Source organism: Bombus vancouverensis, chromosome 13, assembly GCF_051014615.1.
Source record: "Bombus vancouverensis nearcticus chromosome 13, iyBomVanc1_principal, whole genome shotgun sequence".
NCBI lineage: Eukaryota > Metazoa > Arthropoda > Insecta > Hymenoptera > Apidae > Bombus > Bombus vancouverensis.
In genome coordinates, this window is record NC_134923.1 from 10,917,455 (window position 1) to 10,930,860 (window position 13,406).

At 38.4% G+C, this 13,406-nt stretch overlaps 1 protein-coding gene across 5 annotated transcripts in view; it reads left to right on the forward strand.

Annotated features, from left to right (window-relative positions):
- The window catches only part of LOC117160212 (hemicentin-2), a 269,382-nt gene that overhangs the window by 208,586 nt on the left and 47,390 nt on the right, over positions 1 to 13,406 (forward strand). For 4 of the 5 annotated variants that reach the window (XR_013059863.1, XM_033340837.2, XM_033340848.2 and 1 more), the window contains 4 exons: positions 613 to 782; positions 7,131 to 7,341; positions 7,710 to 7,821; positions 8,978 to 9,160. Coding sequence is in view for 4 of the 5 variants with exons in the window: in XM_033340837.2 (XP_033196728.2) it covers positions 613 to 782; positions 7,131 to 7,341; positions 7,710 to 7,821; positions 8,978 to 9,160 (676 nt within the window). In the remaining variant the exon portion in view is untranslated. The remainder of the gene's footprint in view (positions 1 to 612; positions 783 to 7,130; positions 7,342 to 7,709; positions 7,822 to 8,977; positions 9,161 to 13,406) is intronic. The other variant, XM_076623659.1, reaches the window with a different exon arrangement.

Sequence of the window (13,406 nt, forward strand, 5' to 3'; positions counted from 1 at the left end):
TTTATGCAGTTCTGTAACAACCAGTTAGACGTAGGTGCTATTTAATACCTGCATAAGTGTACAAAGTGAAAATAACACTACGAGGATATCGTCGGCAAACCGAAAGAGCTAGAATTTTTCTGTGTCAAGCTTAAAAATATAGCATCGGTTTGGTTGAAACAAATTTGAAAAATTGACAGTTCGTCGGTCGCAAAAGCTACGAAAGAAAGCACGGTAACAATACACCTTAGGGCGCGGTCTCTAAGCCATTACCGAGCTGTGATTTTACCGTGACATCGCTATTTTACTTCGTTTCTTTCTCGTTGCCCAGCTTATAAAGAGGATGGAACGTAAAACGTACTTGCCTTTCTGTTAGCAACGTGCATCCTTTGTTACTCTTGGCGTATTTTTTATATTTTATCGGAATAATCGTTCGAACGAAGATGTTGCTCCCATGAATGTGCGTAGATACATCGCGAATATACGTCATTTTTGTTCTCCGTATCACGCGACAACTTCAACTGTCCTTCGATCTATCCACGCAACGAAAATTTGTGCAACGCGAATAAACGCGTGGATGGACTAGCTCGACGAGAACGAAATACGATTAACGGTGTTTATTGCTTTTGGCAGAGTGCACGGCGAAGAGCGGAGGATCGGTGGTGGAGCACCATCCGTCTTCTTACTGGGAGCAACCCTTTAGCCAGCCTTACTTCGACAACACAACGAAGAGAGATACCACGACGACCGTCGGACAAACCGCTTTCCTGCACTGCAGGGTGCGCAATCTTGGTGATCGTGCTGTAAGTTTCCAGTTACCTTATTGGCTGACTCTCGTTGATGTAATAAAAACGCGCGAGACCCCGACCAGGTCGTGTTACACGAATGACTAGTCGCGGCTGATGAAAGTCCGGTTGTCGCGTTCCGTTCGTCTACTACGCTCTTTTCCTCTCGTTTCATCGATCCTACATTTTCTGACAAATTCTGCCGTGATTCCTCGATCCGATTTTAACTCTGCTTCCACGGCGTGACGTATTCCCTCTTTTTCTTTTGCCAAGTTTTATTTAACGTTTGCGATGAACCAAGCGTATCTTTGCACGATCGACCGGCTGCAAAATTCATGATAATTGTTTACGAAGCGGACGACCTCGCCAATTTCGATGGTCTTGAGATATTTCGTCAAGATGAACTTTCGAACAACTTTTCCCTCTGCAAGTTATCATCGTTCGGCCGTAGTTCCCGAGATACTCGCAAACAACTTCGCTTCGATTTACTTTACGATTACGCTTCGCTCTGGCAAAGACGGAAAGTCCTTTATCCGGCGTTTTTAACAAAACGTAACTCGTTCTCGATAATCATTTTCGAGTCACGTAAGAAAGAAGAACGAATGGATTATTATCCATAATAATTATTGGGATTATTCTGGATAATCATTAGGAACTTAAGGTATTAAATAAGACAGATATGATTCGTGTTAAGCTTTATATTATGTTATTGTAGTTATTCGAAATTGGAAATACTTTAGCCGTGATACTGAAAGAGACGACTATTCGATTATTAAAATCATACTTTCGTCGAGACGAGAAAAAGTTGTTCAGAGTGTCGTGACTTTGACAACACATTTCACGATATATTTCAAGATCGTTGAAATCGACGAAGTCGTGTGGATAATTGATAATGAAATAATAATCGATAATTCGTAAATAATTACCAAATTCGTTTCTTCTTGCAAAATCTTTGAATCGAATGCACGCCAAATGTAAGTAATCGAAAATTCGCAGGTGCAAAGACTCGCGATACGAGTATTCGCATTAGACTATTCTTTGAACTAGATTTTTAATCGAAGATTTTGTTACATCCACCAGCGTCAATGCCTACAACCGATTAGAAATGTCGATTGAAATTCGTATGACCTACGATTTGCACGATAATTCTTTCGCGTAATATGCTACAATTATACGGCTAATACAACGATGATCAAGCGATTAAGCAGTTTAGTTCGACGAAAGATATTTTAACGCGTAGGTTACGTTAGAAAGTAAGAAGAGCGTCTGTAGAAAGGTTTAATGATCCGAAATGTATATCAGAAAAAGCCGGTTTACATTTCGTCTCGGTACGATCATGGTACAAGCAGAACGTAGCAAACTAAGAAACTAGCTTTTTCGAATACGATATGGAATATGATATAATTGTAAATACTTGGCTCGTGTTTACGCGAGACAAAGGATCACGCACCCTATCCACGGTCATCTTAATGGAAAGTACTTTGACGGTTAAAGTGCATGGGTCAGCGTCGAGTAGTGACATTACTCGTTATCGACGTTATTCATGCATCACCGCATGACGCACAGGAACCCGTCAGAATCCAATCACCGATCGTAATCGACGATAAATCAGATTTCCCTTCGCTTCGACCCCACTTCAACCAGCGAGCCGCGTGCACGGTGGTGTACGGTTCTCTATCTGCGCGAAACCAGGCGTTTATATTCGCAGGCGTAAAATCAACCTAGCGACGTAACGGTAACACTCCGTGTATTGTTGTTTGGCGCGACAGCTTCGCGCCATTAGTTGTTTCAAACAGTGCTGAGAACTCGCTAAAAACCGATGAACAGGGCAATATACATGGATCACTTTTCCTCCAGGGATTATTATTGACGGACTATTTGTTATTTTCGTAAACGGGTCGCGATAGGAACGTAATGGAAAAACAGCCACGTTGCGTGAGAATATAAATCGAAAGTTCCAAATTAAACGAAGCTTATCGAAGCCTTCGTTTCGCGACAAATTGATTTCGAAAATTCGCATACTAACTTGATTGCGAATCAAAACATATTGCGATCTTGCGAGTTTACCTATACGATCTGTATAGTAACTGTAAATTGGATTAACACGTTCGTCGCCAACTGGAAAATTTTGCGTGTTGCGCGTCAGCGGCGCTTGCACGCGTGACAGCGGTCGTGTTAAATGGAATGTAGAAGCTGGAATGAGAACGCGAAGCTGCCACTGTTCGAAACTGTCGTTCGGTTTTTCGTGTCGTGGAACTTGGCAAGAGAGAGAGAGAGAGAGAGAGCGACCGCCGCATGTGCGTGCCATAAATTAGGTCCTTCTAGCTAACTATGTACGTACTTAAGTACATACTATGTATCACGAGCCAGGCGGATCGACTGCTTCGCGAACGGGACGCAGAGGATGGGTATTTCTCATACAGTCGTCAACGAGCGCAAACGTCCAAACAACATATATATATATATATATACAGGGTGGTTGGTAACTGGCGGTACAAGCGGAAAGGGGGTGATTCTACGCGAAAAAAGAAGTCGAAAATATAGAACAAAAATTTTTCGTTCGAGGCTTTGTTTTCGAGAAAATCGACTTTGAATTGTCGCTCGGTACGCGTCTACTTTATCACGTCTCGTTATAACGGATCTCACTGTAGATCGTTGTCTCAATGGAAGAATTAAAAAAAAATTAAAAAAAAAATAAAAGCTTATACCACCAGTTATCACCCTGTATATATGTACAGTGTGTCCGATTTATATCGAATCACTTAAAAATCTAGAAGAACGCGAACGATACGAAAAAACGTTTCAGAGAAAAATTGAGCAACACGAAGGCGGAAATATCATACTCTTGCGTAGTTGATGTTGCGGTGACCGTGAAACCTTCTATAAAAGTAATTTTTTAATGAATACCTCCATTTTTCATTGCATACTTTAGCAGCTGACGTTCTGGCGTTTTCAAAACGCGATCTACAAACTTGTGTTTTTTGCACCATTCGCTGGCAAACTTTTAAATTCCACGGAACAGTACGACGTACGTATTACGCCAAAGGGAGCGTTCGGAGAGGACCATTTTTTGAAAACATTAGAAAACTGCGATCTTGTGATTCGACAATGCCGTATCAGTAGCAGCGTTATGAAAAACATCTTTATGTGTCTCCGTGATGTACATCGGATAACGTTAATGCCGGTAACGCGTTGAATTTTAATGTTCATATCTCGATAATGGGTGTTGCGAAAGACACGAGCTCGCAGACTTTTGAAAACGTTGAATATTAGTTAGAAGAATATGCAACGAACAAACGGAGGCATCCGTTCAAAAATTTTAGCGTGTCTTTTACAGCAGGTTTCAGGATCACCGCGAGATCAAATACACAAGAGCATAGTATATCCTTCTCGATATCGTGCAATTTTTGTCCCCAACGTTTATTTGTATCTGCCATGTTTTCCGAAATATTCGGATTGATTTTATTGGAATCTTAACCTTACAAATTCACCTTATATACACAGTGCTGATATAATTATACCGCTTCGTTCCGATGACAGACCATTGATCATGTACGTATCTCGACATTTTGAGTTATACGGACATATAATTTACCGCGCAGTTATAAAGACGTCGGATACGCGATACACGTTTTTCCTATGGTAGTTTTCCGCAACAACCCCGATCCTAAGGATCCTAAACCAATCCTTATTGTAAGATAAGTACATCTCCAAAATTGTTCTTCGTTCGCAATCGATACTCTAGAGTAGACTATAGTATCGTAGTATACGGCACATGTATAATATACATATTGCGCGTTTGCAATGGAATTAGAATTCCAATATTTTCGTATTATTATCCAAGCGATGAATATAAAGTTATCAAGAGATATTTGTTACTTCTCGGAAATTGTATAACGTTTCCCTATTCTGATCTATTCAAGCTTGCCTATGTAAAGTTGTTACGTTTCGGATTATAAAGTTTGTACAGTAAACAAAGTATATTTACCTGCTTGCCTGCAGGCAAAAGTGTTTCATTTTAGATTATAAAGTTACACAGTAGTGCCTGTCAGTAAGTAAAGGTGTTTCATCTGAGATTATAAAGTTATACAATGAACAAAGTATAATGACAGTAGTGTTCGTGTTGGTTAATGAGTTAAAAGCTCGCATAACGTCGATTCTTAATAGATACGCGCGTTAATTTTACGAGGAATTTATTTCGCCAGCCTGAAAGATAAAGAATAAAAGGATCGTGCGTGTAACGAAATAAAGGAGAAACAAAGCGTAACGTTATATAAAATAACGCCGCAGTTTTTGTCACTTCGTCGCTATGTATGTACCATATACATATGTAGTTAGTTTGAAACTCAATAATGTACGAAAGATTTTTCTACGTTGATCATAGTACGTGATACCTATACCATTTCAATTATCGATATTCTCGTTGAGAGTAATCATAAATGGAAATGTCGAGATGCGCCATGTTCTCTGGAAAATCAGAATAGCATGAACGGTCAAGGGCGATTTCAATGAAACATGATTTTCCAATTATCTACAAATGAAATTAATTCGCAATATATTTTAAATGAGAATGGAATTGGACAAATGAATAATTATTCGATCTAAATTATCGTATAATTCCCTTTGTTACCAGCCTGATTTCTAATATTTTCATATGGACTCTAATTTTCTGGTTTGTCGAATAATTAAAGGATATTTAAATTCCTACACATTTTCAATTCTAAATCCGCTATTCTCGAGAGTTTGGTTAAGAATTCGCGTGGTAGTAGGTAACAGGTACTCGGGTTTCATTTAACTGAAAACAAAGGAAAAGGATTTTTCCTTGGCCTCAAACTGCGAGTTTCCAACATATCTCTGGCTTTTGTTGGCGAGCTGGATACGTTCGTTTAAAAATATGCTTGGTTTTACCGCTCTCACAAGGATACCGTTGCTTGTCATGCAGCATTAAAAATAGGATAGAAGTCTTACCTCGACATGATAAAAAATACTAAACTTACGTTATAATAAAGCTCGAAGTTATGCTTTCTTTTGTACCGTAACTTGATAATTGCATTGTAATTACTAACTAACTTATTCAACTTCTGGTTATCCTTATTATATCTAGGTTATCCTTATTACAAAGATACATACCCGATACCTTTTTATATTTTTTATTATCCTATGTGTGCACGACGATATACGACGCGATAAAAATGTCCGAGATATAACGAAATCGACGAGAAGGGACGATAAAGCAATTTTCTTTGAAAATGGTCCAATGATTCTATAATTGCTTTTAATATACATATTATATGTTATAGTAAAATAAGGAAGAGGAGTAACTAAAAAGTTTATTTTGTTCGGTTGGAAGGAAGTTTAAAAATGAAGCGAAGGGAAAGAAAAGGATTTTCAAATTGCGTTTCGGGAGAAAATATCGCGAAGGAAAGGCTGTTTACGCTTTCTTATCATTAATTTCGACGGTGACAAAACAAACACACCGTAGGACGGTAACGCAGTGTATTTCTGCATTGTTCTCAGGCAGCACGTAACAACCGCTGTCTTGCTACAATTAATTTTCCCCAACGACATTCGAGGTATCAATTCTCCGTTTTCAACACGAAGAATAAACGTTTCGCCGATAAGCCATCTATTTTCCAGGGTTGCCGCGTGTTCCGTGTTCTAATTATATCTGACCGAAAGTTAAATTGAACCGTGAACAATTTTTTTGTCGTGAAAAATTACCGGCTCAGCGTCCGTTCTTGGATAATTGAGTTCGATAGAAGCTGATAGCGTGGACAAAGATTATCGCGGATCGGTTAAATGTTTTCGCGTCGGAAGCTTTGTCCAAAGTTGATCCCTGTCCTATCTTTGTCTCGTTATCCGGCTCTTTCTCTCTCTTTTTTTTTCTCTCTCTCTGGTTGATTTTTTTCGTCCTCGGCGACAAAATGCGATTTCGCACGATTGAATGTAATACGAAATTTGGCGGACAAAGCGCATCGAATCTGCGAAAGATTTTCTCGATAATTCCGCGCTGAATTTACCAATGCGTACAATCATAAATTCTATTTCTGTTACGTTTCGCTTCATCCGATAAATATTAAGTTCGTTTTTGTAGAATTATTCGAGCGTAACAGTAAAAGATTATGAGAATTTATCGTCACTGGTACATCCCAATCACGATTAATTTATCGTTTCACGAAATTTACTCGTCCCTTGCTTTTCAGTTCTGTAATTGCTCCACTAACGCCTTTTTCCTCCCACAAATCGATATCCATATGGGTTCGAAATTCCAAAAATGTTACGAAATGCAACGATTTTCGTGGCTGTCGTAACATCTGCCAGAATTGCAAACGAGTCACGTAAAGATCGTTCTCGGTTCGTTTGCAGGTTTCGTGGATCAGGAAACGAGATCTGCACATTCTCACCGTAGGAATCTTAACCTACACGAACGACCAGCGTTTCCAGTCGTTACACAGAGACGGATCTGACGAATGGACCTTGAGGATTAGTTCACCGCAAGTTCGCGATAGCGGAACATACGAGTGTCAGGTTTCAACCGAATCGAAAATCAGCCAAGCTTTTAACTTGAGCGTCGTAGGTTAGTACACGCTTGACGCATATTCCGCATTTGTAGAGAATAAATTCTCTTATTGATTAAGGGAACGCGACAAAGTTACTTCGATAAACGTTTCTCCGTACACGTTATTCTTGCAATTGGCACAATAACTGGTTATTACGTTGTCGTTACGTTAAAAGGAAGTTTCAGTTTGAACGCGGCAAGTGTATGTCAATGCCGGTAGAATCGCATATTAATATTTCATACGAACGCTTTGTCGTTTATTTCCCGAAGGATCGGCGAACGAATGAAATGGGAGTTTAACGTGTCGCCGACAATATCACGACGTAATACGCTTACAAGTTGTTTGAAGATGCAACGATCTAACGTCGATTTGATTATGTTGTTAGTGTCGAAGGCAAAGATCAACGGTAACTCCGAGCTGTACATCAAGAGCGGAAGCGACATCAATCTGACCTGCATAGTATTGCAGACACCTGAGCCGCCGTCATTCATTTATTGGTAAGTTTAATTGGACTTTCGCGAATTCGATTTACTCGGGAACATAAATGCCGTGAATTCGCAGGATGGCGTCGCGTCGCCGCGTAACACGAACGAACATTCGTGAATGAGGGCCCATCATGATTCATCGAGACGGTTCTCGATTACATGCTAAAATGAACGTAGAACACCGCTGATGCTGATTGGCAGATGGAAAATTGTCGTTGAATCGGAATTGCTTCCTTTCTTCTCGTTGCTTTCTCTGTTGATTGAACGGTTGAATGATCGAACTGTGAAAAGTTCATTGTTTGATAAAGAATGGTGAAGCAAAAGGGGCCGAAAGTGGATCAAGGATTACAAACTTCAGTGTAAATTTAGAGCGCTTTAATTACCGATTTCATTTCGAACGAGGGCGTTTTGTAATATTCCTAGTTTTTTCTTTTTTTTTTTTTATTTTATTTCGTTACATTTGCCTACTCTTCTATTTTTTCCTCGCCGCATTGACATTTCAAGTTCACTGTATTCGTTGTCGCGTTTTATCAGCATTTATTAATATCAGTAACGCGCAGAGACGAGAGAACTACGCGTACGATGGGAATAAAATGAGAAAATTCGGTTTTATTTTGATCCAAGTTCCAATTTATACGTTGCTTCGTATCTGTTTTATTTCAGAACCAAACGTATATGTACGTGTATGTATGTATTATCGTGTTGCTAGAATGTAATGCGTTCCACTTAAATGGTCGCGCATCTTTTAAAAGAGAAATTTTCAGGAAACGTACTGCCAGTAACGTCGTATAATTACAAAATTAATATGCAGTTTACTCACTGTGAAATTTATTATAGTATAATATTACCATGAATTTCCAACGATTATTTTCGATATACATATATTACGCTAAAACAAATTGCCTTTCCATATAATAATATTTATAATGGAATTCACGACTCCTAACAAAGTATTACCTTTCCTCATAAATCGTCGAATTACAAGATTACGTAATCGAAAGGTAAATAAATTTCATACGTTCTTACGATGTAATTATTGGTATCTTTGTATAAACCCTGGAAAATCTCTGTACGTTTACGCAATAAGAGGAAAGTTGTCTGACGTAGCTAAAGCATCGATTGACATTTTCAAACAATTTTAATTAACAGAAAGTTATTACATTTGCAGGTACAAGGGTGATCACGTGGTAAATTACAGTCAAAGGGGAGGTATCAACGTAGTCACTGAGAAGCAAACGCGAACGTCGCGTCTCTTAATATCAAAGGCGTTACCTGCTGATTCTGGAAATTACACATGTGCCCCGTCTGCGGCCGAGTCAGCCAGTGTTCTAGTCCACGTACTCAATGGTGGGTGAGTCGGAATAATAAAAATTTCCCGGAGAAATCGTTTTCATCGAACGTAAATTCTTCGGCTAACGAAACCGCTGCAGCGGTCAAATTTATAGCGAGTTTCACAAAAATCTTGAAAGATATTTTTATTCCACCTTAAATGATCATACGAAGCAATTTTTTCGAACGAATCGAATGAAAGAATGGAACGAAAGAATAGGTGATTTACTCCGTTGTGTCGAATATACATATAGCATACGATAATCATCCTTTGGTCGAAATTAACACACGACAACGAATTACCATTAACATATCTGTAACACAGTATGTTGGAAATCGATATTGTCAAAGCTTTAAAATCCGAAAGAACGGTGAAACGTTTTACGAATTATCGCGCAATACCAGTTCCCTGTATTTCGAATTATTTTTAAGCCCGGCGTTGAAACGAGCTGAATGATACATTTTTCATTTGTTTATGTTCGTTTCGTTCGAACAAATCAAATTTTTCAAACGCGTAGTATCTCCTTCGACATTGTACGTAATACGGAGAAATATTAATTCTAACGTGATAAATTTACTTTCGGATAGGTTACGTTCTATATTTCGCGTACCGTGAATCATATTTTGTATATTGCGAAACCACATTATATTCTTCTGACACCTTTAAATGTACCCATATCGTGATTTTCGATGAAAACGTCGAATATTACCGTGATGCTATTCGAGTAGGAATTGCGAAACGAATCCTTGAATAGCGTGGAAGCAGGACTTGGAGAACGTCATAAATTCTCGAGATGAAATCGGGCCACAGATAAACTAAACGGTGAAGGTTGTAAAAAGGGGCGGCAGAATGCAGGCGTCGGTATCATCAGCTTCTGGCATCACGCGTGCTCTATAGGAGGCAATAAACTCAATACCACTGCCGTATGTCCAAAGTGGAAATCTAGCGGACCATTGTCCTTTTAGGCATTCGAAAGAATCGCGTAAATGTATAAATATACTCGCGTAGTATAGCAACAGAAAGGTTTCAACAGCTTTCTGTAATACGAGAAAAAATAAAATTGCAAGTGCCTGTTCTGTTTCCCGATATGACAATGGTACCTTTCTTTCTACGCGAGATACACACGAAGAATAAAAAGAAGCTACGAAGATATGAAAGTGGAAACTTCGTTGTGTAATTATTATTTAGGACGATTTTCGAACGAAAATGATTCGAATAATCCTCGTCTTCTCGCAAATACATTTTAACAAATGGCGGAACCATCGTCGATATAGTGAAATAGTCGATTTTTATCGAAAGGTTTGTCCGTTTTGTATCAGTTTTCACATTAGTAGGCTGAATGTTAGAAATGTGAAAAGTCGTAAACGAGTCAGTTGGTCAGAAGAGGGTTGGGATTCTAACGAGCGAGTTTCGCGAGGAGGATAAGAGTCTCGAGAAAGCAACGACAGAGCACCAGAATTTAACGAGAGTTCATAATTTAGAGAAGTTCTGTTATAAAGCAACACACACAAACCGAAGTGCATTTCTTCAATTTTGCGTAGATAATACAAGCAACTACTTTGCGATATGACATTCGAAAAATGTATTTGATACTTTGACCTATCCGGAATAATAATAATAATTATTATCATCATCATAATGTACCTATTGTATCCGTATCCATTTTCTGCGTAAATACCGAATAAGAATTGTTGGCTTAAAAGATTCTTTTTATGGTTAGTATAATATTGTGTGTATTAGATTGTGTACACGGTAGTTATAATATCATTTATAATATTATTTCTCATGTTTCGTTATTTGGTAAAGTTTAACTAGTAAATCTCTCTCTACTCACATTGTCGTCGCTAAAAACCACATAGGTGCAGTTGACGCGACGTTAAAATCTATCTAAAAAAAACAGATAATATTTTACGTTTGGCAATTTAGTTTTCCAATGAATGGAAATGTAGCAAAGTGCGTATTACTCGAACAACATTGTATTATAATATAAATAATCGCATTCTATCAATCGTTGAAAAGCTTTTGAGAAGCTTTCTCACAGATTTGGCAAAGCCGTGATCATCCTCCTTTCTTCCTTTCTACTTTCCTCCTCATTTTCCACCGTCGTTTGAATATTCATAGGTTAAGAGGTTAACCAATGAACCAATTAAAAATCCGACGAATAATTTTCTTCTGCTTAAAGTCGTAGCCTGCATTTCATCTTTGTTAAAGAATCGGATGTGAAGAACGAAATCCAGTGGAGAGACGAGTCCATTAGGAACTTTTAAGAAGAGCGCTGAATTTTTTCTAAATCCTGAAACGTTCCAACTTTAATTCGGTAAAACCGTCCGTGAAAGAAGATCAATCCCACTTCGCGTTGTGCAAGTATATTGCACATGTGATATTATAGCGAATAGCCTTTTTAAAATACTAGACACGCGAATCTACTTCAGCGTATGATAACGCAGATTTATTATGCTGAAACTGTAGGCCATCTGCCAAACGTAGATGTTTCATTCGTTTAGGAGCGAATTTTATGATATCGAATATTATTTAATTCTATCGTGAAAAATATTTCATCGAAATATTATTTTCTCTAGTAATCTCATAACAACGATAAATTCTATTTTTTCATGTTTCACCGAGAACACGTAGTTTCATCAGATCAACGGTATCTACCATCTAACAATATGTATATCTGTCAAGATATCATTACGTGAAAATCTCTCCTAATTGATCGTAGAAGGTTAGGCAGAGTTGGATGTATATTTACGTTGTTTCTGGTAGCTGTACACAAATTTAAATACCAAGCGACGAAGCACGCAAACGTACAAAACATGTACACCAACGATCGCCACGTTAAAATGATCGTGTGGAGCGGTGCTAATATCTTTCCACACTTTTTTAGCTTCACTTTCGACCTGCTTTTGCCGCTGTGGAATACATTAATGCCGTTAAACAATGCGCTAGTCACGTACGTTCCCTTTAGAAACGTTTTCATCTAGGTAAAGACTGATTCACGCTGCATATCGAATAGTTGCTCTTTTTTCTCTAGAGGACGCTTATAAAAAGTACAATTCAATGGAGATTAGTGTTCCCATGCGTTATGTTACATTCTTCAATACAGAAGGCACGGTGGAGTATAAAGGAAATACTATAGCCACTATAGGATTCAATATGTGTTTATCGTTGTTAATTTTCAAAATACAGTTGACAAAAAAAAAAAAAGAATAATCGAAACGTCAATACAATATGGAAACTTCAACAGTGAAAAATCCAACTCTCTCAATTGAAAAATAACGCATGGGTCTATATGGTCGACCACGAATTGTTGGAAAGGCTGTTTAGTAGAATAGTCTCATGTTACACGGCACTATAGACTAACTCATTGGCAGATTTTATCTGAGAGAAACATCGATGTTCTGTTTTATCCACTCGTTTCATTTTACCCCACTGTCCTCTATATTTAGCGTTGGAGTGCATTTTATAGCAAGCGGAATATCGATGTTTCCATCGTCGCAATGTTAATCGATGAAAATAAGAAAAGTGAAATGGAATTCGAAAAGGAAATATCAGTTTTTCTTAGATTTGTTTCTTCTCCATATAATATTATATATATATGTGTGTATTACATATACGTAAGTACGTATACCGTGAAACAATCAACTATGGTTTTATAGCAGTAGCAGCCGCGTGAGGATAATAGTCCTAGATAATATCTCTTGTTGCGTTTTAACGCGGACTCTCTTCGGGAAGACGCATTTCCTATCGAAACAATGCCGGGCAATGGATTAAAACACGCGCGGCCAGTTAATGCGCGTAGTCGTTGCAACTTGCGAGTTGGAATTACGTCAGTTCTCTGACGTTTCATATCGTACCGCTATGTGTAACTAGTTTACAGGGTGTGTGTACAGTTTCATCCGTTCTCTGTCAAAACCTATTAATTGGCAATCTGGATCGAAATTAGGCGTTGCACACGCGTGGAAGGTTTATTTGATCCAATCAAGCGTCTCGTAGGATTTCCATTCACATCGAGTTGTTCGTACGAGTTTAATAGCGCGATAATCCACGGAATTGCGCAGAAACTATCGTGAGTTCCTAGCACTTAGCATTGTCAGCTGTATATGCATTTTTGATATCTTTTAATGCCTCTATCCGCTTAGGTCTCATCCTCCATACGATGAAATAGTGGGATTTATACTAGGGCTTTCTCGATATATTTCGATGAAACCGGAACAGCGAATCGATTCATGGCGCGATAATTGTCGATGCTACGACACGTAACACG